General features: G+C 35.9%; 1 protein-coding gene across 5 annotated transcripts in view; it reads left to right on the top strand.

The window, feature by feature from the left end:
* Positions 1-25,807, top strand: part of LOC109045715 (rabphilin 3A like (without C2 domains)) — a 281,082-nt gene extending 255,275 nt beyond the window's left edge. For all 5 annotated transcript variants that reach the window (XM_042724898.1, XM_042724901.1, XM_042724899.1 and 2 more), the window contains 7 exons: positions 1,720-1,794; positions 3,283-3,392; positions 15,883-16,009; positions 19,459-19,616; positions 22,595-22,676; positions 22,765-22,861; positions 24,045-25,807. In XM_042724898.1, the coding sequence (XP_042580832.1) occupies positions 1,720-1,794; positions 3,283-3,392; positions 15,883-16,009; positions 19,459-19,616; positions 22,595-22,676; positions 22,765-22,861; positions 24,045-24,181 (786 nt within the window). In that variant the 3' untranslated portion in view covers positions 24,182-25,807. The remainder of the gene's footprint in view (positions 1-1,719; positions 1,795-3,282; positions 3,393-15,882; positions 16,010-19,458; positions 19,617-22,594; positions 22,677-22,764; positions 22,862-24,044) is intronic.
* Positions 25,808-26,306: the final 499 nt, after the last annotated feature.

The following is a 26,306-nucleotide window of genomic DNA, read 5'->3' as shown; positions in this document are numbered from 1 at the left end:
TTATGTCCTGCAATGGTTGTGTTCACATGTGAGTCCAACTGAGATTGAGCAACTCTGCAAAGTGGAGTATGAATGAGGGAGAATTGCAGTGGCCAGATGTGCAAAGCTGATACGAGACCCGCATACAGGCTCTGGAATTATTTCTAAAGTTGCATTTACTAAATACTGTGTGAATACTGTGTTTTAATGTTGTAAAAGAAAACAACGGGGGATACACTGGAGATTTATTAGTGCTGCTGTCAAATTTACCATATGAGATTAGTTAAATGTTATGTTCCATATTTTTTGTGCTCTTGGTTGAACTGGTTAAACTGTATCTGCAGCACAGTTTTCCATAATGTGTTCAATACACATGCATAAAAATATCAATGAATGCTAGAGACCAGAAGACCTTAAAGTTTTTCTTTTCTTTTTTTTTCTTTTTTTTTTTTTAATAAACAGGAATTAAATATTAAGATATTTACTACATTAATAAGACATATAAAATTGTTTGTCTTTTTAAGTATCTTTTTTTTTCTTTCACTAACTTAGTTCCTGCTTAACATTTAAAGAAATACGATTTCATGCGAGACATTTCTGGAAAGACCTGAAGCTCTTTCAGCAGCTGTTCTCTGTGTGAATAAACTTGATTTTATTGGTGCAAAAGCTCTCTTGACTGTTTTTTTCTGAAGATAAGGAACACCTTTGTCAAATCATACTGCAAAGTTGCGTTATGCAAAAGGCTAAACTGAAAACCATTATTTGGACTGCAAAGGTAAATCCAGACTTTGTGAAGAGCATGTTCCCTTAATCAAAAACACTCCCCTCGAGGTTTCTGAGAGACAGCGGTGCCATTCTCTGACTGTGAATGTAATGCTTAACAGTGTTGAAAAGATCTAATTTAAATGGCATTATTCATTAATACCCTCTGTGATATTGATGGGCCTCAAGATCTACGCAGACCTATGAATCCAAAGTCCAATGCTACCTCACCAAAACCCACCACAAAGACTGTAATTAAGCAGTAGAGCAGAGGAGATGATGGGTGTCAGGTGGTGCAGAGGTTTTCAATAAAATCAATGTTTGCCTCACAGACTCTCTGACAGCAGACAGCGTTGTCTAGCTTTGTATTGATATTTACTCAAAATCCTGTGCAGCTTGTAGTTAATTTATAACCCTCTAGGTCTGTGTGGGGTATCAGAGACCCCAAGGCTGTTTAAATAGCTCAAAATATACTTAATAATGATTTTGGTTGAATCTGATTATAAAGAAAATTTCCAAAACATGCATCAGACAATCCTGAACATTATATAAAAACACAGCATCCATTATTATTTTTGGCACCAACAACACAATTGCTCAATTTATTTTTGGATGATTGCACAACTGATATTTCTGCCGTGTTCATGCAACGATTGGGCTTTTTATGCCCAAAGTGCTTGAGCTTTTTGCCCATACTAAAATGCATGTTAATAGAAAGCTAAAAGCTTCAGGAGAGTGCTCTGCTGTCATGGCACGACATCACCTCCAGTGTTTCTAATTAGCTTATTTGGCTGGATCTGAAACAGTACGTCTTTTTAGCAAAAGCAGGAGTTTGACGTGAATTGGATATCTAAAGCCTGTGGAATCTATCAGGCTGACATGGTGCTTTGTGCTGTGGACTTCACAGGATGTCTAAAAGTGGTTGTTTTTCCATAAGTCACACTTTTTTTTTTCTTCCTTCCTTTCCCTCTCTCTCAGGGACTCAAACCAATGGATCACAATGGGCTGTCAGATCCCTATGTTAAGCTGCACCTCCTGCCTGGAGCTAGTAAGGTATGTGCCTGCTCTCCCTTGGAGATGCATTGTTTTATACAATACAAGGAGGCTTGTAGTAATATGATTTATATGTTTTAAGCCAATGGTTCTCAACCAGAGGGCCAGGACCCATTAGGGGGCCTCAAGAAGCTTCCTTCCACAGGATAACTTAAAAAGGTTCTGATCAATATATTATGAAGAACATATATTAATATTATTATTTATAAAATAGAAAATCAAGAACTATGTTCTTTTGTTCTGTTCTATTGTACTGTTTGTTTCCCAGTTGAGAACTGATTTCTTACAATAAAGATTTTAATGTTTAATACAGCCTTTAAAGCAAGCCAAACATAATTTACACATAAGGTATTGTCTGTCACTGTGCAGAATCCATAAAGGCTGACCATTTAACTGCTCATTCTAACAACTGTACTTTTGGTAAAGGCTCTCAAAATCTTTAACAGTGGTACATAGAGTATAATTTTGTCTATTTAAAATAGATGTGTGTATCTCTAGACTGTAATTTCAGTTAAAATTCCATTTTAAATCACAACAGTAACTTTGCAACAGTGTTTTTTGTGCATTTTGTTAATAATAGTCAGATAGCATATTTAACTGTAATATTCAGTTGGGCATTAGATAGAAATCTCAGAAATCATGAGACAACTCGACAAAAAAATATTTTTTTTTTACTTTAGACTCTTTAGTCTGAGGTAACCAACTTCAAATGAACTCTTAAAAATACAAATTTATACCATCTCTATCTGTCCCATCATGGGACTAGATTATGTTTATCAAATTGACCAGTGCTACCTTGAAATCTAAAAGGCCAGATTTTCTTTGTCACTGAACAACCTCTGTGCTCTACAAATTATCATCATGCTTCTCATTATAATTCATCGGTTTTTGACCGGTACCCTTCTTGCTCATCCTGCCAACAATCCTCTTAGCTACTGACAACATTAGACTCCTCTAAGTCATTCTCCTTCTGTATGGATCATATGTCCTACAGTGCAGCTAAACTCTCCTTCACAGGGTTACAGAATAATTGAATGGGATAGGATGTCTGAGTTAACATATTATGATTAGGAAACACCTCACAGATGTGCTAGATGACATAGGCATTAATTGCACCTGCTTTAATCACTGTAAGACACTTTCTACCTTTCCATTAACTTTTCTTCAATAAATGTTGTAAGAAGGTGCTTAAGCTTCATAAAATGGTGATCAACAACCATGGAAGGTCAAACTAAATAATATGTGAGCTGTTTTATTTTCTATTAATTCTAAATAAGGTTTGCCATTTTGCAACCGTGTTATCAAAATGTGGTACATGTCTGAATGCAGAATTTAAAACCCTGATTCATGTCATTTTATTATTATATAACATTTTATTACAGTTTCAAATCAGGAAGGTCTGGCTTCTTCTTAGCTTGTGCTCATTTAGTGAACTAGTGCCAGTGAACACAACCACTAATCTACAAGCACATCTGTCCTCTCTTCCAGGCCAATAAGCTCCGCACAAAGACCCTACGCAACACTCTCAACCCTGTCTGGAGTGAGACCCTAACGTATTATGGGATAACTGATGAAGATATGGTTCGCAAAACACTCAGGTACCCAATCAGAATCTATACAATCATCACTTTTATATGTCAAGGCTACTGACAATAGCTTATCCATTGTAAAAAAAAAAAAAAATTTTTTAAAAAGTGACTTGGTTGTTAGAGTTCAGCAAAGGGTTCATTACCCCAAAAGATTCATTTGCTACATATTGAGAGGGAAAACAGTGTTCCTATGACATAGACTGTAGGTGGAATCAGAAGCAAAGGATAATAGAGAAAGTGGCACGCAAAGCAAACCAGCTTTATAAGTTTAATGAGGGCTTTTTATAAATGTCAGTGGTGATTGAACTGAGAACCTACTTTAATAAGGAAAAAGAGAGAATGTAGATGTTTTCTTAATTAAGTGACCATGGTTACATGATTCCCATGATCCAGTTGTAATTGGGTGGGTCAGGCCCACACCAGGTCCCCATGCAGTGCTGAACCTGAGGCTTAATTACAAGCTGAACAACCATTTGCCTTCAACAGCTTCAGTGATTCTTGGATCGCTGCCATAAAAAGTACTGAATAGAGTATAGTGGGACGTTACGGCATTCATAAAAATAAAAAGCCTCCAGTTGAAGGACTGGTGAATGAGGGAGAAATTTACTTCTCACTCAGTCCTCCAAAACTGATCTGTTTAGATCTGGTGTTTGGGGTGTCCATGAAACCTCTCTGTTCCTGTGCTGATGTATGACCGTAGATTGAGAGAACAGTGTGTGCTTTATCCTGTAAAATGGCATTATATTTCTTGGACATTATGTGACCCTGCAGAGCAATTATCAGGATCTAATCACTCCAATTAGCTGGCTGCTGATACCATTGGAGTTTCCTCAAAATGTTTAACTGTTGCCAACAGAAACAGGAATGCAGAGAGCATCCATTTATTTTTGCCAGTGTTTTTGGGTGTAAAAAGTAGGGAGTGATGTGCACTGGCCTTGGTTACAAAAAACAAAATACAAAATAATAATAATGATAATTGTATTAAACACTAAATTTACAATCTGAAATAGTTAACTCTAATAATATGTAAGACATTTTACACAAACTATTTACAGGTTTTGTAACCTGTCTCTTTAGACCTGACTCTCATTATTACCCTGTGTCATAATTCAAAGTGGCAGTTGCTAGAGGCCTTTAGACTCAGTGCCAGCTGGTAATCAACCTATCATGACTCACCTTTGCAAACATTTTAAAGTTTTTCATGTCATATTCTTTATTTTGGCCACCCCTTTTAAGTCATATCCAGTGTTGCCTGGTGATTTCACCCCAGCTGAGATGGCATTGGCCCTTTTACTGCCTCGCAAACATGACTGTAGCCAAATGGGTTGTTTTTTTTACAGAGTTTGATTGTTTAGCTTGCATTGAAACCCTGTGCAGTGATTGAAATGCTGCATTAGGATAATAGCACAGACAAAGTGGCAGTAAAGATTACACCACAGAGGAACATTAGTCTCCACTTGTGTGTATCATTACGTAACAGCTGTGTTACACACACAATACCCCTCAAATCCATTAAAAGCAGATTAACCAAGTTGCCTGAGTAGAGAACCCACTTGCCTTTGTCTTTCTAGTTAAGTGTTGCAAATGTAAGAAAAGGGTTTAATGTGTCAGATAATGAGGTCAAAAGTACAAGTTTTACACATAAATGGGCATTTAAATTTTATCTCCTCATGGTTAATGGAATAAATGTTAATAAATGAAAACAATAATATTGTGCAGCTAATTGAACTCATGTCCTGCACACCATAGGCGGAAATCCCGGGGGGTCGGGGGGACATTTACGCCCCTGCAGCACACATTCACCTCAGTGCTTCGCATGCTGTCTGCAATACAAGTCACTACAGAAAATGGCCATGAATTACTGACAAAGCACTTTTTGGTCTTTGTCAGTCTTAACAATTTATATGGGCTGACAATGCATTAAATGGGAATCAGATTTCAATTTGGTGTTGATTAACTCTTACTTAATATGGATTAGTTTTCCATTAGAAAACTGCTTGCAAAGGAAGCCATTACTCTGAGGACTTTTCTACCTACCATTAGTCTCTGTCTCAGATACACCAGTATATAAAGGAAAAGTGTCCTCTGCAAGGGGGAGAAATATTAACTAATGTCCCGATACTTCGGCCAGATGAGCTTGTATCAAATTAGGAATTCATAGTTTATTGGATCTCATACATTTTCATTAGAATACAATATACTGACTATAAAACTACTTTTTATTTGGCCTTGTAATGTTCAGTTTTAAGACCATGAATTAAAGTGAAGGATACTGTCAGGGGCAACTGTAATGACCTAAATTTTGTTGGTTAAACAAGCTTATTTAATGTTATTTTATGTATGTATATATCTAAATGCAACTTGAAAGCCAGATATTTAGATTTTCACTGGTTGCTACTGTATAGGTTTACAATTTATCAAAATTTTTGCCAGCAAGTTCAAGGGCAATTGAACTAAAAGTTATAATATAAAATGTATTGACCTGAGTTTAAAAATTGGCTGTTGTGGACAAATATTTTTGACTCTTCAGCTAATTACTATATTTTAGATCTAACCCATATCAAATAATTATACTGTAGTTCTTGCTTAGAATTTTGCATTAAACACATTGCCTGACAGGGGCTCGAATTGGGGGGGGGGGGGGGTTTGGGTTTGCAGGGGGATGGCATACCCCTGGTGGCATCCCCCTGGTAGAAAAAAATGACAAAAAGCATGCCCCCTGTGAAACCACCATCCCTTTAGATTAATAATGTTGTGTATTATGTCAAATTTATTGTGCAAATTAAATGTTAAAATTCTCTTCTTATGATAATTCACGAACTAAATAACAGCGATTGGCCAATCAGAACTCGGTACTGTAAACAGCTGCGTACAAGCAGAAGCAAGTTTCCGTAATTTTTTGTGCAAAATGGTTCAAGCGCAACTTTTGAAGTTCTTTAAAAAAAAATAAAAAAAGATTTTTCCTTGATTAGAGTTTAAATAAAGTCCCCTGACATAATGTCATTGTGCTGTATGTGTGACTGTGAGGTACTGAGAGACGATAGGAGAGCTGACGAGTGTCACGACTTTGCAAAAAACAAAAACACATCTTGAGAGTCCAGAAACATTCACTGCACGATAAAGCCCATTATAATGCAGTTAGAATGCCCTTATAATTCAAGCAATGAAAGAAAAAAATACCCATGTATGAGTTTTTATTTTTTATATTCATTGCACAAGGAATGTACTTTTCTGAATATCAGAACATAAAAATGCTAATAATTTTATACAACAGTGTAGAGCAACGCAGTGTTTTATTCCTTGAATTAATCGGATTTTTAAATAAATCATGTGAGCCAGTGATTCAACGGTCCATTCACTTGTTTAATTTCTAATTGAATCAGCCGTTTTGAATGAATCGATTGATTTGAATGATTCAATAAATCATTTATTAAAACAGGGATTTGCTGCCACCTACAGACATTTTATTGTCATCTTTAAAATATTGTTTAATTAGCAGTATTGACCCAGATTCCTCCATTTCAGACCTCAGAAGAAAAAAAAAAAAGCTTAAAAATAAGAATTTGTTTTATAAGGCTAATTTTTCATTAAATAAAAATCTTTTTTAGACAAATTTTGGAATTATCATATAAAATTAGCTACAGGATGAACCCCAACAACATCCCCAAAAAAAAAATTTGACCAAACCATCCCCCTGATTTATTTTTACAATTTGACCTCTGCTAACAGCTAAATAATTAGAACCATATAAATGTTAAATATTAAGTATCAAAACAATTGATTACTTTGAGGTATGCTCTCTTTTCAGACACAGCTGATCAATTTTTAATGGAACTATTACTGTTGATACTTAAATACTATATGTTTATACCAAATGATGGCAGATAAATTGCAGTTTGTGAGTTATGAAAGTTAGGAAAATAATAAATCAAACAATAAATCTCCTATAGAGAGGAGACAGAACCTGCAGCTCTTTTTGATGTTGCAAGAGGCTAAAAAGTTTGACACCGACACCAGGTTCATGGTGGAGTTGTCTAGACAGGCCAGAGCAGCGAGAGCAGGCAGTCATTGTGTGAGTCGCAGGCTTTTCCCGCTGAGATTGCAGCCCTGGGTTTGGAGGCTCCCAGATTTGTCTGGACTCGGTGTGAATTAATGAGGCAGAGAGTCTGCGCTTCAAAGGTCACATTTCTGTGCTTAAACGCTGCAGTAACGGCTTCATTCAACACAGCTAGAGGGAGGTGATGCTAGGATGAAGCTGGGTGATTTAAGAGTTGGAAAGGTTGACCTTAGGCCTGGGATAAGGGTTTCAGCCTTTTTTAAAAGCTTTTTGTGCTGTTTTTAGAAGATGAGCTCCTTTAGGATGAGGCTGTATGATGAAATGATCCGGACATACTAACAAGTTGACTGAAATCATTGATGTTTACTGTTTTGAGGCGAAGTAGAGAAGTGTGTTTGTGCACGTCTGTAGACATCTGGATCGGGAAGGACCCACCTGATGATTCACCATTGAATTTTTTTAGGGCTGTCTTAGCCAGTTTCCATGGAAACCAAAAGTCACCATCATAGGCCTTTCCTTTAGGGATCGCTCTTGTCCTTCACGTAGATAAACTCCAAATACTGGCATACTCAGCGTCTCACCTGTAGCGTTTATAAAAACTACATTTTCATTATTTCCTCTTGCTGCATTCTGGCACTTTATAGCACCTTAAATTCTCTCAATAAAGCCTGTCTAGTAAAGCCCTGATGGTCTTTGCCCACATACCGGTGATAAAATTGTTGTCTTACGTCCGACTTGGTCTTGTTTGCTCTTGATCACTCTGAAAGGAGGGTGCAAATGAAAAAAGACAAAGGCACTCTCTCTAACAGGAAGAGAAATCTTCTATTTTAATTCCTCTATAACGTCATCATTAAATGACACTGGCATTCTGTGCTCCAGTGAGTAGTTTAAACAGAGGTTTAGCATTGAATTCTAGTACACTGAAATAAAAAAAAATAATAATAAATTGCATAGGAAACAATTTTCACTCAGAAACTGATTGTACATTTCAGAAATGATTACAAAGAAATGGCAATAGCACATTAAATTGACTGAAAACGTGTTTTCTTGTAAAATGCAAAAAAAAAAAAAAAAAAAACAAGAACAAACATGGCTAATGTGAATATGTGACAAGTCACATGAATATAAGCAGTGTTTAAAGTGCTGTTGTGCTGGAAGTATAAAGGAACCACTGGGAAACATTTTGCCAGCTGAAATATTCACAGTGAATTAATATACTTTAAAATAATTATTAATAAAATGCCTGTGTGTTGGGCAGGGGTTTACGAGCTAGGGGTGCTGTAACATTTGTGGGAATATGAGAGCAAGTAAAAATGTTTTACATAATGTATTTTTAGGGATATCAAAGAAAATATGTATTATATGGACATATTATATGGTTAACAATAATTTTTAACTTTATCTGCCAAACTTGATATTATTGTTTAATTCTAATTTCTAAAGACAGCCTTTTTTTAATCATTACTTAATAAATAATAAACCTGTTATGATTTAAAAAAAAATAATAAATACTATTTAACTATTTATATTCTCTTTAAAATATTATTACATTTCAAGATAATTTAATAATTAGCCAATATAAAATCCAGCTTTATATAAAACAATATAAAAGCCAAATGTTTAATAAAAAAAACTAAAAACTTGTTTTTATAATATCTTATTTATTTCTCTTAATATTTCACTTAATATTTCTCTCACACAGTATAAATGAACAACAAGTACTATATTGTTTATAAAGTGATGCCTGCTTCAAAAAGCAACAATTTTATTTTGGAGATCAGTGGCATCAAAAAGTTTGATAACGCTCAAGTTAAAATATAAGAACGGATGTATGTAGCATCTCATATACCTTTCCGATTCTCACTTTATAGAATAATTCATTATTATTCACAATCTTCAAACCATTTCATCTGCAGGGAAATCTTTATGGACAGCTTCACAAAGAGACCCAAAGCACTCCTACAGAGTGTAAGTCAGACATGAACAAGAAGTCAGGCTTTAGTCTTTCAGACTTCCACACAATGGAGCTCTGAGGTGTTATCTCCCTTCAACACTCGTCCTTTCCTATTATTCACCAAACCTCATTTTCCGGCGATCTTCATGTGTCGCAGATGGACATCAAAGTGGTGTTTTAATGGCGGGCGGAACTCCTTCCGTGGCTATGAAAAGCATGTGATTTATCTAAAAAGGTATACCTTCATTGCCAACATCATCTCAGACAGTGACCGCTCTATTCAAAGCCAGATTATCCATACAAGAGGCTCACCTCTCATGCCTTTATACCCGAGAAAGCCTTTTAATTTACACTTGCCGTTTAAGAATACAAAAATACTATTTGCAAACACATTTTCCGGAACGTTTACAGACAATTAGATGCATCTAGATCTGCTTCACCTCTTATTTTTCTTATTTTATGACTCAACGGGATTCATCTCTGCATATTAAAACAAAGAGGACTACAACAGAAAGCTATTAGAATATCTTTTTTTTAACAGCAGGAACTCCATCCTCTTCCAATCTCAAATAACGAGTCTGTCTCTCAGGCAAATGTGCATAGTTTATTAATTTCCTTCTCAGCATTCTATTAGCTCAAAATATGCCGGATCTAAATTTCTATTACATTGTTTGGATATTACAATTTGGCCATCTTCATGAACTCTGAAATTTTACTTCCCAATATTTTTAAGTGGGAATTTAATATATTTAACTCACTGGCAAGGTATAATTATTTCAAGAATGAAAGCAAGAACTAATATAATATGTTCTGCCCATATTAACATATCCTTATATACAGTGTGCAAAATAAGTATTGAACACATCACCATTTTTCTCAGTAAGTATATTTCTGAAGGTGCTGTTGACATGAAATTTTCACCAGATGTCGGTAACAACCCAAGTAATCCATACATACAAAGAAAACAAAACAAATAAGTTCAGAAATTAAGTTATGTGTAATAAAATGAAATGACACTGGTAAAAAGTATTGAACACATGAAGAAAGGGAGGTGCAAAAAGGCATGGAAAGCCAAAACACCAGCTGAAATCTGTCAGTAATAAGAAACCAATCCTGCCCCTAGTCAGTAGAAATAAATATTAGCTGATTCAGTCTCGACACCTACAGTACCAGGATGATGAAGATGAAACAAGTGTGGACATTTCCGCAAGACAATGATCCCCCAAACAACTCAACTGGTTTCAGGGAAACAAAATAAAGCTGCTAGAATGGCCCAGCTAATCACCTGACTTGAATCCAATAGAAAATAAGAACAAAAAATCTGAGTTCATAGAAGAGGCCCACAAAACCTTCAAGAGTTGAAGACTCTGTGGAAGAATGGGCCAACATCACATTCTCATTTTTGTGAAAATCTGAAATTCAACCAAAATTGACATTTGTTTACTTTTTTCCCCTAAAGCTCAAAATTAGCCTGTGTGCATTCCGACTCATTTTATATGTATATATATATATATATATATATATATATATATATATATATATATATATATATATATATATATATATATATATATATATATATATATATAAATCAGTAAATAAAATTAGTAATAGAATAGTTATAGTAATATATTATTAGATTTAGGATTATTTTATAATTTACATACATTTTAATATATTATTTTAATTTGGTTATTACCATTTAAAACTTTTTATATATTTTAATATTTCAGCAGCCATTTCTCAAGTCTTCAGTGTCACACGATCCTTCAGGAATAATTCTAATATGCTGATTTGGTGCTTAAGAAAAATTTTTTTCTTCTTATATTTAAAACAGTTACAAATGTGCTACTTAATATTTTTGTAGAAACATTTTTTCAGGATTCTTTGTGTGGAATGTTCAAAACAACAGCTTATATATAAAATATACATCTTTTGTAACATTATACATGTCTTCACTGTCACTTTTTTTATCAGTTTAATGCATCCTTGCTGAATAAAATGATTAAATTCTCAAACAACCAAATCAAAATATATTTTAGTAAGGACCATTGCTTTTACATCTGACTAAATAGAACTTTTCTACCTCCCATTATTCAGGATTGTCTTTGCAAATTTAAGGCCAGGCACAAAAATATCTGGCTCATGCAGAAAAACACAATGTACTGTGATTGCCTGTGAGAATAGCATTGTACAAAAATCCCAGAACTCCCTGCACATTTATCCAAGAGAACAGTTAGCATTAAACATGTGCACTACAGTAATCAACCATAATCAAAACAAACAGAAAAGGCACTGTTCTGGAAACAGCATGAAGAGCAATCCAGCACACATGGCCATCTGGGGACACAATCATATCCACATGTAACACAGCAGAGGAAAGTGCCTTTATTAACCAGACCTTTTGAACATGCCTGAGTGGTGCTGTAGCTGGCCCATGCCTCATTCAAGACCTTTATCAATCTGCCAGGAAAAGAAAGTGTGATTGCCTGTTTAGCTGAAAAGTCTTTGAAGAGCAGAACTACTGAGTCAAGCTGAACAAGTTAGCAATGAATAGCAATGGTATGTTACAAATACACAACTAACTTCCGGATGGGAATAGAACAAGCATACAGGAATTCATTGATAATGCTGTTGAAAGGTAACAAATGGAAATTATGTGGACTGGGAGGGATTCTGTGTGTTCTTCCTTATTTTATCGACAAGGCTGTGTAACTCAAATCGATTGAACCGTAGACATTGCTAGACCTTATTTAGAAAGGCATTGGCCCTACTGTGTTTCATCTTAGCCTCCCTAAACATCTGATTAGTTTTAAGATTACGAGGTTATTTCAATTTGAGTTATTAAGAACTTTTTTATCCCACTTGCCACTGGTGGATGCTGATGATAGAAAGTGTTTGTTGGAATTGTTAGTGTTTGATGCTGATGTTATATAGTATTTGTTGTAAAATAAAATGCAACTATGTTCAGCTCTGATGAGAATAAAATCCTAGACTCTCCTTTTCTGCATTAGTCTGTTTGATGTATTTTATTGTTGGACGTCCTGATGGGGAAATTTTCTACAAACCATCACAGACTACTCTGTATTAGTGACTACACCTAAAGTGAACCGTAGGTTTTGTGTAGTTTTATGATATTTGCTGGAGAGGGAGATGAAGGAATCAATCATGTTATGAGGTCCAAAGCATGAGGATTATAGCAGTCCTTGAACCTGAGACAAATAGACGTGTCTAGAGTGAAAATATGTCTGAATTTTACTGTCTGGATCAGCACTGCTGGCATGACAGAAATGATGTATTAGAAATGAGTTATAATAGTGCCATAAAAGAAGTTCTTTCTTTCTTTCTTTATTTATTTTTAGTGATCAACAAACAGAACCTTGAATTGTATTTAGGAGAACTTATTGGATGGCACATAGCCACAGGAAAATAAACAGTGCATAAGCTCAATTGGTAACTCGCACTTATCATGACATGCCAGGTTTGAATGTGCAAAAGCTTGAATGAGATTTGAGAGCCTAAGCAGAAGACAGTATTTTCAGCAACTGACTTGCGTTTTAGTCTGTCCCTCGTATATAGATTCAGAAGACTTTGAATAACACAATAGTCATATTTACTTTGAAGGTATGTGTATGGTGTTTTTGATGCCCTTTTTGGAACTTGAAGTCATGCACTTTTATTATGTGGAAAATAGCAGCTAGGATATTCTTCAAAATATCTGTTTAACAGAAAGAAAGTCCTGTAGCTTTCAAATGGCTTGAGGGTGAGTATATAAAGAGATTATCATATTTTGGTGAAATAATTGTCTCTTTCTGCTGTTAGCCAATTTATCACTATCTTAAACGGATGGATTTGTTGTTATTCCAGCCATCTGTTCCTTCTGTAAATGAGAGATATCAGCAGTAAGTTCTTTTTTCCTGTGTGAATTACTCCTCTGTATCCAGTCAAATGTTATTATTGACCTGTGCAAAACTAAAAGAAGCCGTGCCTTTGTTCCTACCCCCACATATCAAGTGGTTCTTGCGGATACTGCAAAAAGCACAGAAAACTCATTTCACAGTGAGCAAGCTCAATGCAAATGAACATCTATAGTAAAAAAAAATACTCCCATAGAGCTTCTGCTATGGATTCTAAATATATGCAATATACTGAATAATTGATTGCGGTCACACTATGTATTTGACAGAGAATAAGTGCTTTTCAAAAACGTTTTGAAGCACAGGTGGTGGGGAATCAGTTTGTAATGCCTGCCTTCAACACTTGACTGGAAACGTGGATATGTACTCCTCTCAGGGGCGCATTAATGCATAGGCTTTAAGGGGCTGAACCCCAGGGGCCTACACTTGGTGGGGCCTACTGGCTGCTGGGAAATTATATTTTTAGAATAATTATTTGTATATATGGGAGATTGCAGCAGTGACAACAGCATTCTGTAAACAAACTTACACACTCATTTTCAGCAATGCCCTGCTTGTAGTATTTTTAGTGAATAGTTCAGTTTAGGTTTCCCCCACACAGTTTGTATAGTTGGTATGTTAACTGATATACTGTGTGCAGAATGCATAATGCGCAGTAAAGAAGCCTAGAATGAGCGCTATTCCATGTGCTCGTCTCTATGTTAACGTGCTAGAGTCCTGCATTCCAACCCGGGCACAATGGGCCCCGACTTTCTTACGCCCCTCTGAAAAAAATTTCCACGCTGGTGGAAAGCACACGAGACCATGCTACCGTGACTGTCAAGAGCGGTTTGAAGGTGTTTAGTGTCCTGCCAGCAGCAGTATGTATGGTTCGTGCCGTCAGCGCAGCAGAAGAGTTCTGCATTTAAATGCACGCAATAGGCTTAAGCTTGCCGAAAGGAAACGGCAAAAGTAATTACCATAAATGTGTCAGGGGGAAACAGTAAGGAGATATTTGAAATATTTACTAATAAACTAGTGTTTTCTGAATCAGTGTCGCAAGGATGAAGTTGACGAGCCTGACTCGCCATCTCCTCATTAGACGTGCCTTTAGAGAGAAGTGCATCTTTACGGATTATGATTATAATGAAAGAGTTTTTGATTTGTTTCGTTAAGTAGTAATTTAAAGGTTTCTATAGATACATTTATCATGTCTGTGAGGCATGTATTCACTGAGTTTCGGTTCATTTTTGTGAAGCGCTCCTGTTCAAGACAAGACGGCAGAAAGCGCATCATGTCTGTTTTCTTTATTTTATAAAAGGACGTTTTGTTTTTTTGTTGATATTGTGAGTGCACACAAATACAACGGTTATGAATGATGTATTACTCTTACCTTTATGAGCAAAAATAATAGCGTATCCACTGAAAAAAATGCAAGTGATCACGCTGGTGCCTCCATGTCCTGCAAAGCACGCTTCAGCTTCCACTCTGCTTTAGCTTCCACTCTCCGCACAAACTATTTGAAATAGCGCACATTTATCTAGGTTTAAAGTTTAAACATTGTTATATGCTTGAACTGTTTTATATCTAGATTTTATTTTAGGCAAGTTGTGATGATTTGAGAAGGCTAAATTGATCAAACATAGACTCATTGTCTGCCACTGGCTGCTTGGTCATTTCATTAAAAAACAATAACTTATATTTAACGAACAAAAAATGCTCCAAAGGTTTTTCTAAATTAACAATAAAAAATGAAATGAAATATAATCACTTTGCCATTACATCCAAAACTAAACTATTTTAATAGCTGAAACAGTAGTATAAGGTGTTTTGGGAGGGGGGAGGGGGGTCGGACACGGGCCAGGCTCTATAATGTGCAGCTTAACACAACACTGATGTGAGAAAGGAACTAGACCAGACAACTTTCTGTAATGTCATACAGTGCGACTTCAGTAATTTACAAAAGTGTGGATATAATCTATGTGTCAGCTGAAGGTTTTAGGTTCAGTTACTGTGTTCCATCAGAGGTGCTGCTTCAAAGTCTCAATTTTAAATCTGGGGATGGAAAAAGGGTAACCTTATTGCTTAAATGTAATCATTATACTTTAAACGGCTATGATTTAATTAATCAATCACGAGAACGGCATGTTTCAAAATAAAAACGGAGTTAGCAATAACCAAATAGCTCACATTTATGCCAACTTTTGTTTCAATCTACTGATGATGAATAATTCATATTTTGTGTAATTTATTGTGTTTAAATCATACCTGTAAACCGCAAGCAAAAAAATAAAAAATAAATAAAATCTAGGGAGGGCTACCATAATGCCGTAGCCCAGGGTCCTCTGGAAATCTTAAGGTGCCCCTGACTCCTCCATATATTTCTTTGACTGAACGGAGTACAGATTTTATTAGTAGGTTCAGGCAGGGTCAGAACTGTTCTATATAAGTATCAGAAATGTATTTTGAAAACTTTGAAATGGTACATCAGATTAACATGGTGATGAAAGTCTTCTCACTAGCTACATAATTCCGTTACACATCAAATCTACAAGCCAGAACTCATACTGTCAATCTTTTGTTTTGATCTAGGATTTCAGTGTGTGACGAGGACAAATTCCGCCACAACGAATTCATTGGTGAAACTCGAATCCCCTTGAAGAAACTCAAACCCAACCAGACTAAGAACTTCAGCAACTGTTTGGAGAAACAACTTCCTGTGAGTTACAGTCTTTTAGAGCTATGAAAAGGAATCAGTCTGACGACGGAAGAAGCTCAGTTGTGCTAATCATCAGTGCGGTTGTCTGTGAGTGATGGAGAAATTGAGGGAAGTTTGAAATCTGCATAAGGAGATTCAGATATCAAATTGATTAGGACATCCAAAATGACTCTCATTAGAATCAACATATTAATTAGAAATCAATTATCATTGGAGCAACATCCTCACATCCATCACCCATCTGAGACAAACATGACAAGCTTACAAACACCAGAAAACAATACAATGTTATAAAGCTATAGGCTGCTTGCTGCTGGAAGAAAACTAACAACAGTTTATCAATTGCAGCTTGTATCACTTGTTTCAAAACCTGACATATCCTTGAGGGAATACATTTTTGTTTCACTGGAAATATACAACGATGAATGTATGCGGGAGGGACACAGTCCCACACACGTTAGTACCTGGACCATACCTTATATCTGAAATGTTATACTAAGTCACAAACTAAAGCTACAGCTCAGCAGGAAGTATTTCGTCAGTACCTGGGTGCATCTCTGCTAGGATCAGCACAAACTACTGCATTATATGGTCTTGCAGGAGGAGGAGGAAAACATTAAGGAAAGCGATTCGATACACTTCATTGTAGGCATGTCTTCATTTAAAGGGTAGTGGATGTAGGTTTTAAGGCATGATTACTGTGTCAAAGTGCTTCATGGATTGACAGGATGAGCAGGTAATGGGTGGGGGTTAATCTCATATAGTATCTTTTATCTGTAGTATCTTGCTTGAAAGACAGGGCTCATATAAACCTACATATTTTCCGTAGCCAATTGAATCAACGTTCAACTGATTGTTTCCTTTTATTGCTATTTATTACACAGCTCTCTGAAATGTTTAATTCTGATTGGTCAGTCTCGACATTCCAAGGTTCATCTGTCTTGGCTTACAGCCTCTTGCTAGGAAATGTTCCCAACTCAAATCAATATTGTCCAGTTATTTACTTATGTGCTAAGTAGCCATGTAATAAGTGGGATAATGTACATCTAGCCATTGTACATTATAACTTTGCGTCGGGGTCCTGATCACCCTATCAAGGTTTATTTTGTGATAACAATCAGATGTATGTGCATTATCGCTTACTTGTCATAGATCTATTCAATACTTCTGCAATATCACATTAGCAAGAACACCGTTGTTCTGAATTTGGCTGTAAGCATGAGATCACAATGCGATATTGCTTTGATGCAGCAGTTTAATAAACAGTTAATATTAAAGGGATAGTTCACCCAAAAATTAAAATTGCTCACCCACATGCCATTCCAAATCCATAAGGCCTTAGTTCCTCTTCAGAACACAAATTAAGATATTTTTTATGAAATCCAAGATCTTTCTGAGCCTGCATAGACAGCAATGCAACTGACACATTCAAGGCCCAGAAAGGTAGTAAGGACATGGTTAAACTAGTCCATGTGACATCAGTGGTTTGGCCATAATGTTATGAAGCTACGAGAATACTTCTTGTGTACGATGAAAACAAAAATAACTGACTCAGGAAGAGAAAAGGTTGCTGAATTAATGTATTTTTCTTTTCTTTTGCGCACAAAAAGTATTCTCATTGCTTCATAACATTAAAGTTGAACCACTGGTGTCACATGGACTATTTTAACAATGTCTTTACTACCTTTCTGGGCCTTGAACGTGTTAGTTGTGTTGCTGTCTATGCAGGGTCAGAAAGCTCACAGATTTCATCAAAAATATCTTAATTTGTGTTCTGAAGATGAACAAAGGTCTTATGGGTTTGGAACAACATTTACTTTTGGGTGAACAATCCCTTTGAGTAAATTAGACTCAATATTACCAGTTAGTCATTCCTGTTACATATCACATATTACACAGCTCTGCTAGTATCAGCACAAAGCACTGCTTTATATGTTCTAGAAGTAGAAGGGAAACGTTGTGCACTTCAGTGAGCTGAAAGAAAACAGGTTTAGGTGTTTACATTAAATTTCTATTGAGTCTGAACATCTTAGCTGGTTTAGATGTGTTTAATTAGGGTTGGAGATAAACTCCTCCGTACCTCCATAACCAGCACAGATTTGCCTAAAATTACCATTGTTTGGCAAAGAAATAATATACATAGTTACTCATGCCAAGCATTTTATTATATAAGCCTTATGTTCCACCTCAAATGACAATAAATTTATAGAAATTTTAATATTTAGCCAGCCCTGAACTCATCCTTTAAATGGCTTGGGTATGCAGAACATTCACAGCTTTATGGACTGAATGCCCCTGATGCACAGACTGACAGTGTGTCTGGAACACACAAACACAGACAAGGGGAGTGACAAAAACAGTATATTAAAAAAAAAATAATAATAAAAATCAGTCCTATAGGACACCACTTAGTCAATATAAATTTGCAGGACTGAAACTGTTATATAATGACAAACGTTTTCCAAAAGTCTTTAGTTTTCTTCCAAGTTACTTTTCAGTTAGTCTTCATGAGTCAGTTTTAAAAAGATAAGTGCACCAGCGATTTAGATCAGTCTTTCAATTTAAAAAAAGCATTAAAATTACATTTGACATGTATGGAATGCTCTCCAACCCTGACATTATGAAATTTCCCAGTAAGTTTTTAAAAATTATAAAAGTATTTTTTTAGCTCTATTCACTTCTATCCATTAATTACCTGTCACCCACCTGAAAGATCAGCACACTGCTCTCAGGACTGCAGTATAGGGAGAGGTGACAAAAGTTAAACTCAAAGACCGACTTGGGATGTGATCTTAGGCCTGAGAGTGACTCCACCAGCTGGCAAACAGTACAAAGCGTGTTTGTTGTGTGAAGAGACTGCAATGTGTATGTGAGGGTGTGTGTGTGAGTGAGTGATCTCCAGTGGGGACGGAAATGAGACAGCAGTGTGTGGGGGATGAACAGAGACGCCTCCTCCACAGCTAATTAACTTCATGCTTGACGGCTTTGGTGGGTCCACAAAGTTCTGGAAGCAAGAGAGAGAAGATTTACCTCAAATTCAACAGCTGAGATTGCCATAAAATAAAAATCCAGACAAGAAAACACTGGAAAGAAGACAGTGGTGCATGAAACTAGTTGAGCGAATTATTAAATTATCTACTGGGACACAACACTTGTTTTAATAGAAATTTCTGTCTGTTTATGAGCTAATAATTAATGCAACCAGATTCATAGAATTTCCACTTTTATATATATATATATATATATATATATATATATATAATGTACAAGCTACATCCATCCTTTTCTTCATAGTTCTCAGCCATTGGACTGACAGCTGTGTTTTCTATTTGTCTCTCTCTCTCTCTGTGTGTGTGTGTGTGTGTGTGTGTGTGTGTGTGTGTGTGTGTGTGTGTGTGTGTGTGTGTGTGTGTGTGTGTGTGTGTGTGTGTGTGTGTGTGTCAACACAGATCGACAAGACTGATGACAAGTCTCTGGAGGAGCGAGGGCGCATCATGATCTCTCTGAAGTACAGCTCTCAGAAGTGTGGCTTAGTGGTGGGCATCATCCGCTGTGCCCATCTTGCTGCCATGGATGCCAATGGCTTCTCTGACCCCTATGTTAAAACGTACGTTTTTCCTGTGCCAAAAGCATAATTCAGCTGTTCATGTGCAGGAATACTAAAAAAATCCGAATTCATGGAATTTGCTTTAGTGAAAACGTTTCATGTGGAACAGAAGATCCATGCATATAAATATGTGAATTACAGATGTCAAAGGAAATTCAGCTTCCTGTTGCTGAATTTAGTAAAGTTAGTTGACTCAAATATGTGGTATAAAAATAAGACAGGATCTTTCATGCATTGAAGTTAGAATACATTAATGTTTTAGTCAAAATGACAAATAATATGCAAGTGATTTTCCCTACATAGATTAGATGCGCCACAGAAAATAATGGTAGATGTTCTGTTGAGTTCATTGACATTAAATAGAGATAAAAACAATGTAAAAATACAAAAAATTTTTAAATAAGATCAATTATGCATTTAAAAAATGGGGTGAATTTTCATTTCACATTGACTTTAAAGTGCTGATCTGACGTTAGAGTATCTTGTTTTGGGTGGAGGTGGGTTTGAATGCAGATTATGTGAAAACTTCTGTAAAACGAGGTCACCTTTTTGGTTAATTTAAAGGGGTCATTAACTGAGAAACCAAAATTCCCTTGATCTTTTGACATATAAGAGGTCATTATACTATGAAAACATCCTGTAAGATTCAGAACTCAGAACTTTCTAGTTAGTCTAAAAACAGCTTTTATTGAAGCCAATCTGCCAAAACAAGAACTTGTGGAATGTACCACTCTATGATGTAATAGTGTGGCTAGACACCGCCTCTGCAGATCAACACCTGCTTTTACATCATTGCCTGTTTAGCCCCGCCCACCGATTCACACACATAGTGTAAATAACAATAAGCAAACGTGCAGGTCTACGCAGAAAACAAATGATAAAGAGCTGTGTAAAAAAAACAGTTTTTGCAAGAGTGAAGAGTGAATTAACTTTTTAACTTTTATTTTTAATGAAGTTCCAGAACACATCAATAAGAACTTGGTCCTTTGTTCATTTCATTTTAAATCTCTGCAGCATCCATCTGTGAAGGATGTAGGCAGTCAAAATTACACAACTATAAGCCAATCATAGCAGTGGACATTTCCTTCTGAGTCTACAGTCCACCACAGCTATTCAAACAGAGCATTCAGATGAGGGGGGTTAAAACAGGACAGAAAATAACAAAAAAGTTATGATGTTTTTTATGTAAAAATCTTGATAACATTATAAGTGCACCTCTGAGAACAGTACAAAATTATATTTAAAAAAAAGCCAGTTCATGACCCCTTTAATACAGAGCTGCTTTCAAAAAAGCTTCTAAAGATGAACTGATGTTCATTGCATATGCAAACTGATATCAAAAAGTTTCTTCTTTTCACTAACATTTGGATATTAAAATCGAATAAATTGCATACAATAAAAAGAACTAAGTAGGCTTTCTGATTGCTTTTGAGCAAGGCACTTAACCCCAAATTTTTAAGGGATTATCTCTGCAATAAATGTACCATTAAATCACTGTGGATAAATCACTTGTTAAATGATTTACCTACAATGTTGGATGTATGCATGTGCACATATATATATGTGTACAGAAATCCTCAGCACATCCATTCATCCTGCTAAACACAAGCATCTGAATTATTAGTCAATGCTTGATACCAAAGCAGTTATATCATAAACTTAGAATTATGTCTTTGATCGGCAGAAATGCAAATGTATGTGTTTTGAGGACTGGAATGTGTTGGGTGAAATGAAGCAGTGATCTCTGCGTCAGCACACAGAGGGGATTAGAGCTCTCAACTCCCTCGCTTCCTGAATCGAACCATTAATAGAGGGATTACAGCAAAGGGGCACTATGATTTTGTTTCTTATATGTACAAACATCGGTCAGTTTAAACAGCCTGGTTCTGAATCTACAAAAGCTTTGAATAGTAAATTATCCATTCAGCTTTTCTGCTGGTGACAACAAACGGTGCAAATCTTGTGCATTTGTGTCATTAGTTTGTCTACATCTGCAGTTTTCAGATTATTCTGTCGTACCGATTTTTCTTGCATATCTACGCACTGAGCAGTTTTCACCGATCAATATCACTTGATGTTCACCTTTTGGGAAGTAAATGAAATAGATTTTTCATTCATTTTAAACTACATGTGCATTTAGTCACTGGGAAAGCTGAATAAAATAGTTGTCCAGTAGCAAACCAAATGTCATTACAGGAGCAAATGTCATTCCCTGTCGAGAGACTGTTACAATAAGAGGCAAATGAGCCTTTTACAAGTTTCACTTTTACTTTAAATGTCTACTGTCATCTCTGTACCATCCTGAACAAGACACTGCTCGATTCATTTCATTTTTTTTACTCTATTATTCAACAAATTCTGTTTGATTCGTAGATGGATAAAAATAATGAATGCCATTCTACATAAATACCTAGGGAAATTATAGTATTGCCTATACAAAGTAAGGCGCGGGCTGTGATTATTAGGCTGCTGGGTTCACTGCCTGGATCTTCTTTAATCAGTCTGTTGGCTGTCTGCTTGTCTGGTGGTCTTTGTAAAAGAGCAAGGGACCCTCATTAAGAGGGCTTGCAGAATTAGAGCTGCAATGAAACATTTAATGACCTCGAAGTCAGCAGACAAGTCAAGTGAGGTTGTTTAATCTTTTATTTATTTATTTTAAGAATGCTCCTAGAGCAAATGGTGGAAATGTCCTGCAATGATCCTTGTTTATCCTTTCATGGCTGTTTCTTTCAGCCCTCCACATTTTATATACAGGAGCTGCAATGCCCTCTGGTGGACAAACTGACTTGTAGAATAAGACAACACTATTCTGCATTTGTTTCAAATGTGCTCCCAGTTTTAATGCCTTTGCTAAGTTGCAATTATTTCAGAATTATTCCTGTGCCCGAAAGAAGTCAACTTAACCTTTATTGAAAGATTAAACTCAACGCATCTCTTTTTTTCTCACTCTCTCTCTCAATATCACCAATGTATTTCAGGTATCTCAAGCCAGATGAGAACAAAAAATCAAAGCACAAGACAGCTGTCAAAAAGAAGACCCTCAACCCCGAATTCAATGAAGTAAGATTAACTTGACCAATGCCTGATTTACAGACTCTGTAACTCACATTTGTTTTTATAAATGCTAATTCCATTCTCCCCATAACAGGAGTTTTTCTATGAGATAAAGTACGCTGACCTCAGCAAAAAGACCCTGGAGGTGACCGTCTGGGACTATGACATTGGCAAATCCAATGATTTCATTGGTAGGACCTATTTATAAATATGGTTTAATTTGTCTTTTTATCCTTTATTTTTTTATTGTTATTATTTTATATTATTATCTTTAAGCTATATTTTTATTTTTCATTGTTACAGTTTGCATTAAGATCTATTTTTAATGCTATGTTACCTATTGAATGCAGTACCAAAGGTTAACTATCTAATGTTATCTAAATTAAGATACAATCCCAGGACTCAGTAGATTTCCCTTTCAGGCCAGTGGTTCAGATTTCTACTTGCCCTAATCACATTTTTGCATTTTAAAAGCGTAATTGTTATGAACTTTTGTATTTGAATTTTTTTATTTATAATCATTTAAAAATTAAATTATTAATAAACATTGTTTTTCATTAAAAACTAAATATTTCATAAAATATAAAGCACATGTACTGTAATTGTCTAATAAAATAATTACTATAATGCTCCAAGACAGCAACAATTATTTTGCTATAAACAATTACATGAAAGAGAAAATACAAGGAAAAACATTACTAGCTTTTAATTTTCAACCCATCTGTACTGTTGTCATGATGATGTGTGTCACAATTCATTCACACTATTTCTACAAAACCGTGCATCTACCAGCCAGCTAGACGTCCAACTGTAAGATTGGGAAGCTGAATTAGCAACCAGATGTAACAGAAAACCAGACGTTTAAGTTTTCAAAAAATGTTTGCACATTATCAAAAGATGCAAGATGCTGACCCAATTGACCCTTCGCAAAAAGACCTGCACCCCCTTCGTTACTGTTGCTACGTCCAACAAGCCATGCTGCTCTCACATCACACATGCTCTTATGCAGTGAAAAAAAAACGACAACAAACAATACTTTTGGTATGAAGCTGACTCAGCTTTCAAATTTTGTAAGAAATTAAAATAATACCGTTTTGCGGCTCTTTAATGTGTCGTGACAGATCGCTGTAGTGCCTCGGTTCAAGCTGCACGTGAACGATCATCTCTTCCTCTTTACTAGTTATAGCACAAAATAAACATGAACATGAACAAACCTCAGAAAGTATCTTGTTTCAACCGTGGAAGGACGTCAATAGACACCAGTCAGACAAGCAGGTCCTCTATATACAGTAGCTGAGGTCTGAGTCCCATGGGGAACTATTGACCTTTGTGTTATTTTAGATGTTTTAATGAACATTTCCTCCCTTTATCCAGGTGGAGTCTCTTTAGGAATAAATGCCAATGGCGAGAGGCTAAAACACTGGTTTGACTGTCTGAAAAACAAGGACAAGAAAATCGAGCGCTGGCACACGTTAACCAATGAACTCCCTGGTTCAGGGTACAATGACTGAGAGGCTCTCTTTCCAGTGGATGCGCCGATGCCCGCCCCTTTCCTACATGATGTCCATGTAAAACCCAGCAGCCTGTGATGATGGATGGATCGACACTGATTTAGAGATGGGTGCCAGTATCTGTTCCCACATAACACACCTGTTCTATCTCTTGTACCTTTCCTGGTGTTGAGCTTGCAGTCTGATTGTGTGGCTTTTGGGCTTATATAAGGGTCTTTAATCGGCCTGTGCTTGTACAACCTCATTGAAAATGGAGAGTAGTTGTTCCGACAACCAACAAGAGATCAGTTCCTGTTTTCAAATATTTAACCACACTCTACTGCTCTCTTTCTCCGTTCTCTTGAAGTTGTATGTGTATTCAAAAATCCTGTTTACAGAAATTAGCTGTCAGTAAATGTATGATTATGCGTGTGCATCATGGCAGCAAAGGGGCTCTGAAAATACACTCTCCAAAACAATATTGTTTACAGTCCAGAACCTTTCTGATGCCAGGGTATAAACTACACAATTGTATTTTACAGACAGATGATTGTGAAGATTATATCTGTTGGTGGAAGTTAAAGAATTGTAGTTCTTACAATAGAAACTCCCAACAAATTTGTTAAAAGAGTTTTTACTTGCCCCTTCTCCTTGTTTGTCTACTTAATGAATGTAATTAACCTTTTAGTTTTAGTACTCTCACTGCAAATTAACAGTGTGCCATTGACATTAAGACCGCACACAGCAGAGTTTCATCAGCCATTTTTCTAGAGAGAAAACAGTTTACGCAAGAACACACACAAAAGCTGAAATTGCTCTATTCTAGAAATGAATACTATGGATTGATTATTGATTTTTGGATTAAAAACGGTGCACAAGCCCAATTCATATATTGCATTAACATATTTTACTCTAACATTTTTCAGTCTGTAAATCAAAAAAAAAAATGGACTGGACAAACTGTTGTTTTGAGATTTATTAATGGCATGTTTTTGAGCATTTTAAAGATGACTAAATATATTTTTTTAAATACTGTGTTAGTCATTTAACATTTTAATTTTGTGGCATTAAGTTATAACCAGTGTATTATTTTAACCTTTCAGTGTCATTGCATATTTAGCATGCCGTTGATGGGTATTATAGATATTATTACTGTATATTTAAGTTGTTTTTTTCTTCCCTCATTAACAGAAGATTTTATTCATTAAGGTCAACTCTAGATAGGAGATAAGACTTCAGATGTTGTCCATTTATTAAACGCATTGAAACTCCAAGCAGAACTGTCTACAGCCCTACAATGTATGTTCACCAACTGAGAAACCGTATCTCTCTTTAACAGTTCATTGTACAAGCCACTCCCGTGACATTTTTGTAATCTTTTTGCGTTTGTACACAGACTCTATGGCATAAAAATGCATGCAATGTTCTTGGGCTGTCATTAAAAAAAAAAAAAACTTTGCTTAATGTTTGATACTGCTGTTCTCTGTAAAACGAGAGTTGCTGCTCTTGGATGCTATAGGAATGTCAGCCTTCCTTCTCGGACCGTTTTTGTACTTTGGAACGCTATCGCATTGCCCGTCAGTTTGCTCTATTGACTGGACATGTGACTGCATGTTACAAAAAATAAATCTTGTCTTGTTTTGATCATCTTAACTCTCAGGCAATTGTTTGCATATGATAGTGGTTCTCTGATGAAGTCAATATAGTTCTTCTCCTGGTTCACCTTAATCTTGCACCGAATGGCTGAATTATTGTGCCTTTTCTTTTGTAACTGTGTGTTTTTGCACCACTCACTTTACAGAGATTGAAATTAGCTTTTAATATGAAAACAATACAATACATATGGCATAGTTATATTCTTGTCTGTGTTACACTGTTAAAACATTGTCTCCTATAGTATGGCTCTTAAAGACACATAATGGGTATCCTTACACTGTGTGATAGTGCCGTTGATGGCATGGGTGCAAGGCTGAGGTGGAGGATGCTTGTATAACTGCAGATTCTGGCATCTGGTAGTGTTAAACATTCAGACTAAAAAAGAAACCTATTGGCTTTGTTTGCTGCCTCACTCATTTTATATCTTAAATTGCTCATGTGTTCTGTTTATTTAAACCATATTATAAAATCTTTAACACATTGTGTTTTG

The sequence above is a fragment of the Cyprinus carpio genome, chromosome B5 (genome assembly GCF_018340385.1).
Source record: "Cyprinus carpio isolate SPL01 chromosome B5, ASM1834038v1, whole genome shotgun sequence".
In the NCBI taxonomy this organism is placed as follows: Eukaryota; Metazoa; Chordata; class Actinopteri; order Cypriniformes; family Cyprinidae; genus Cyprinus; species Cyprinus carpio.
This window is presented reverse-complemented; position numbering and strand designations above follow the sequence as displayed.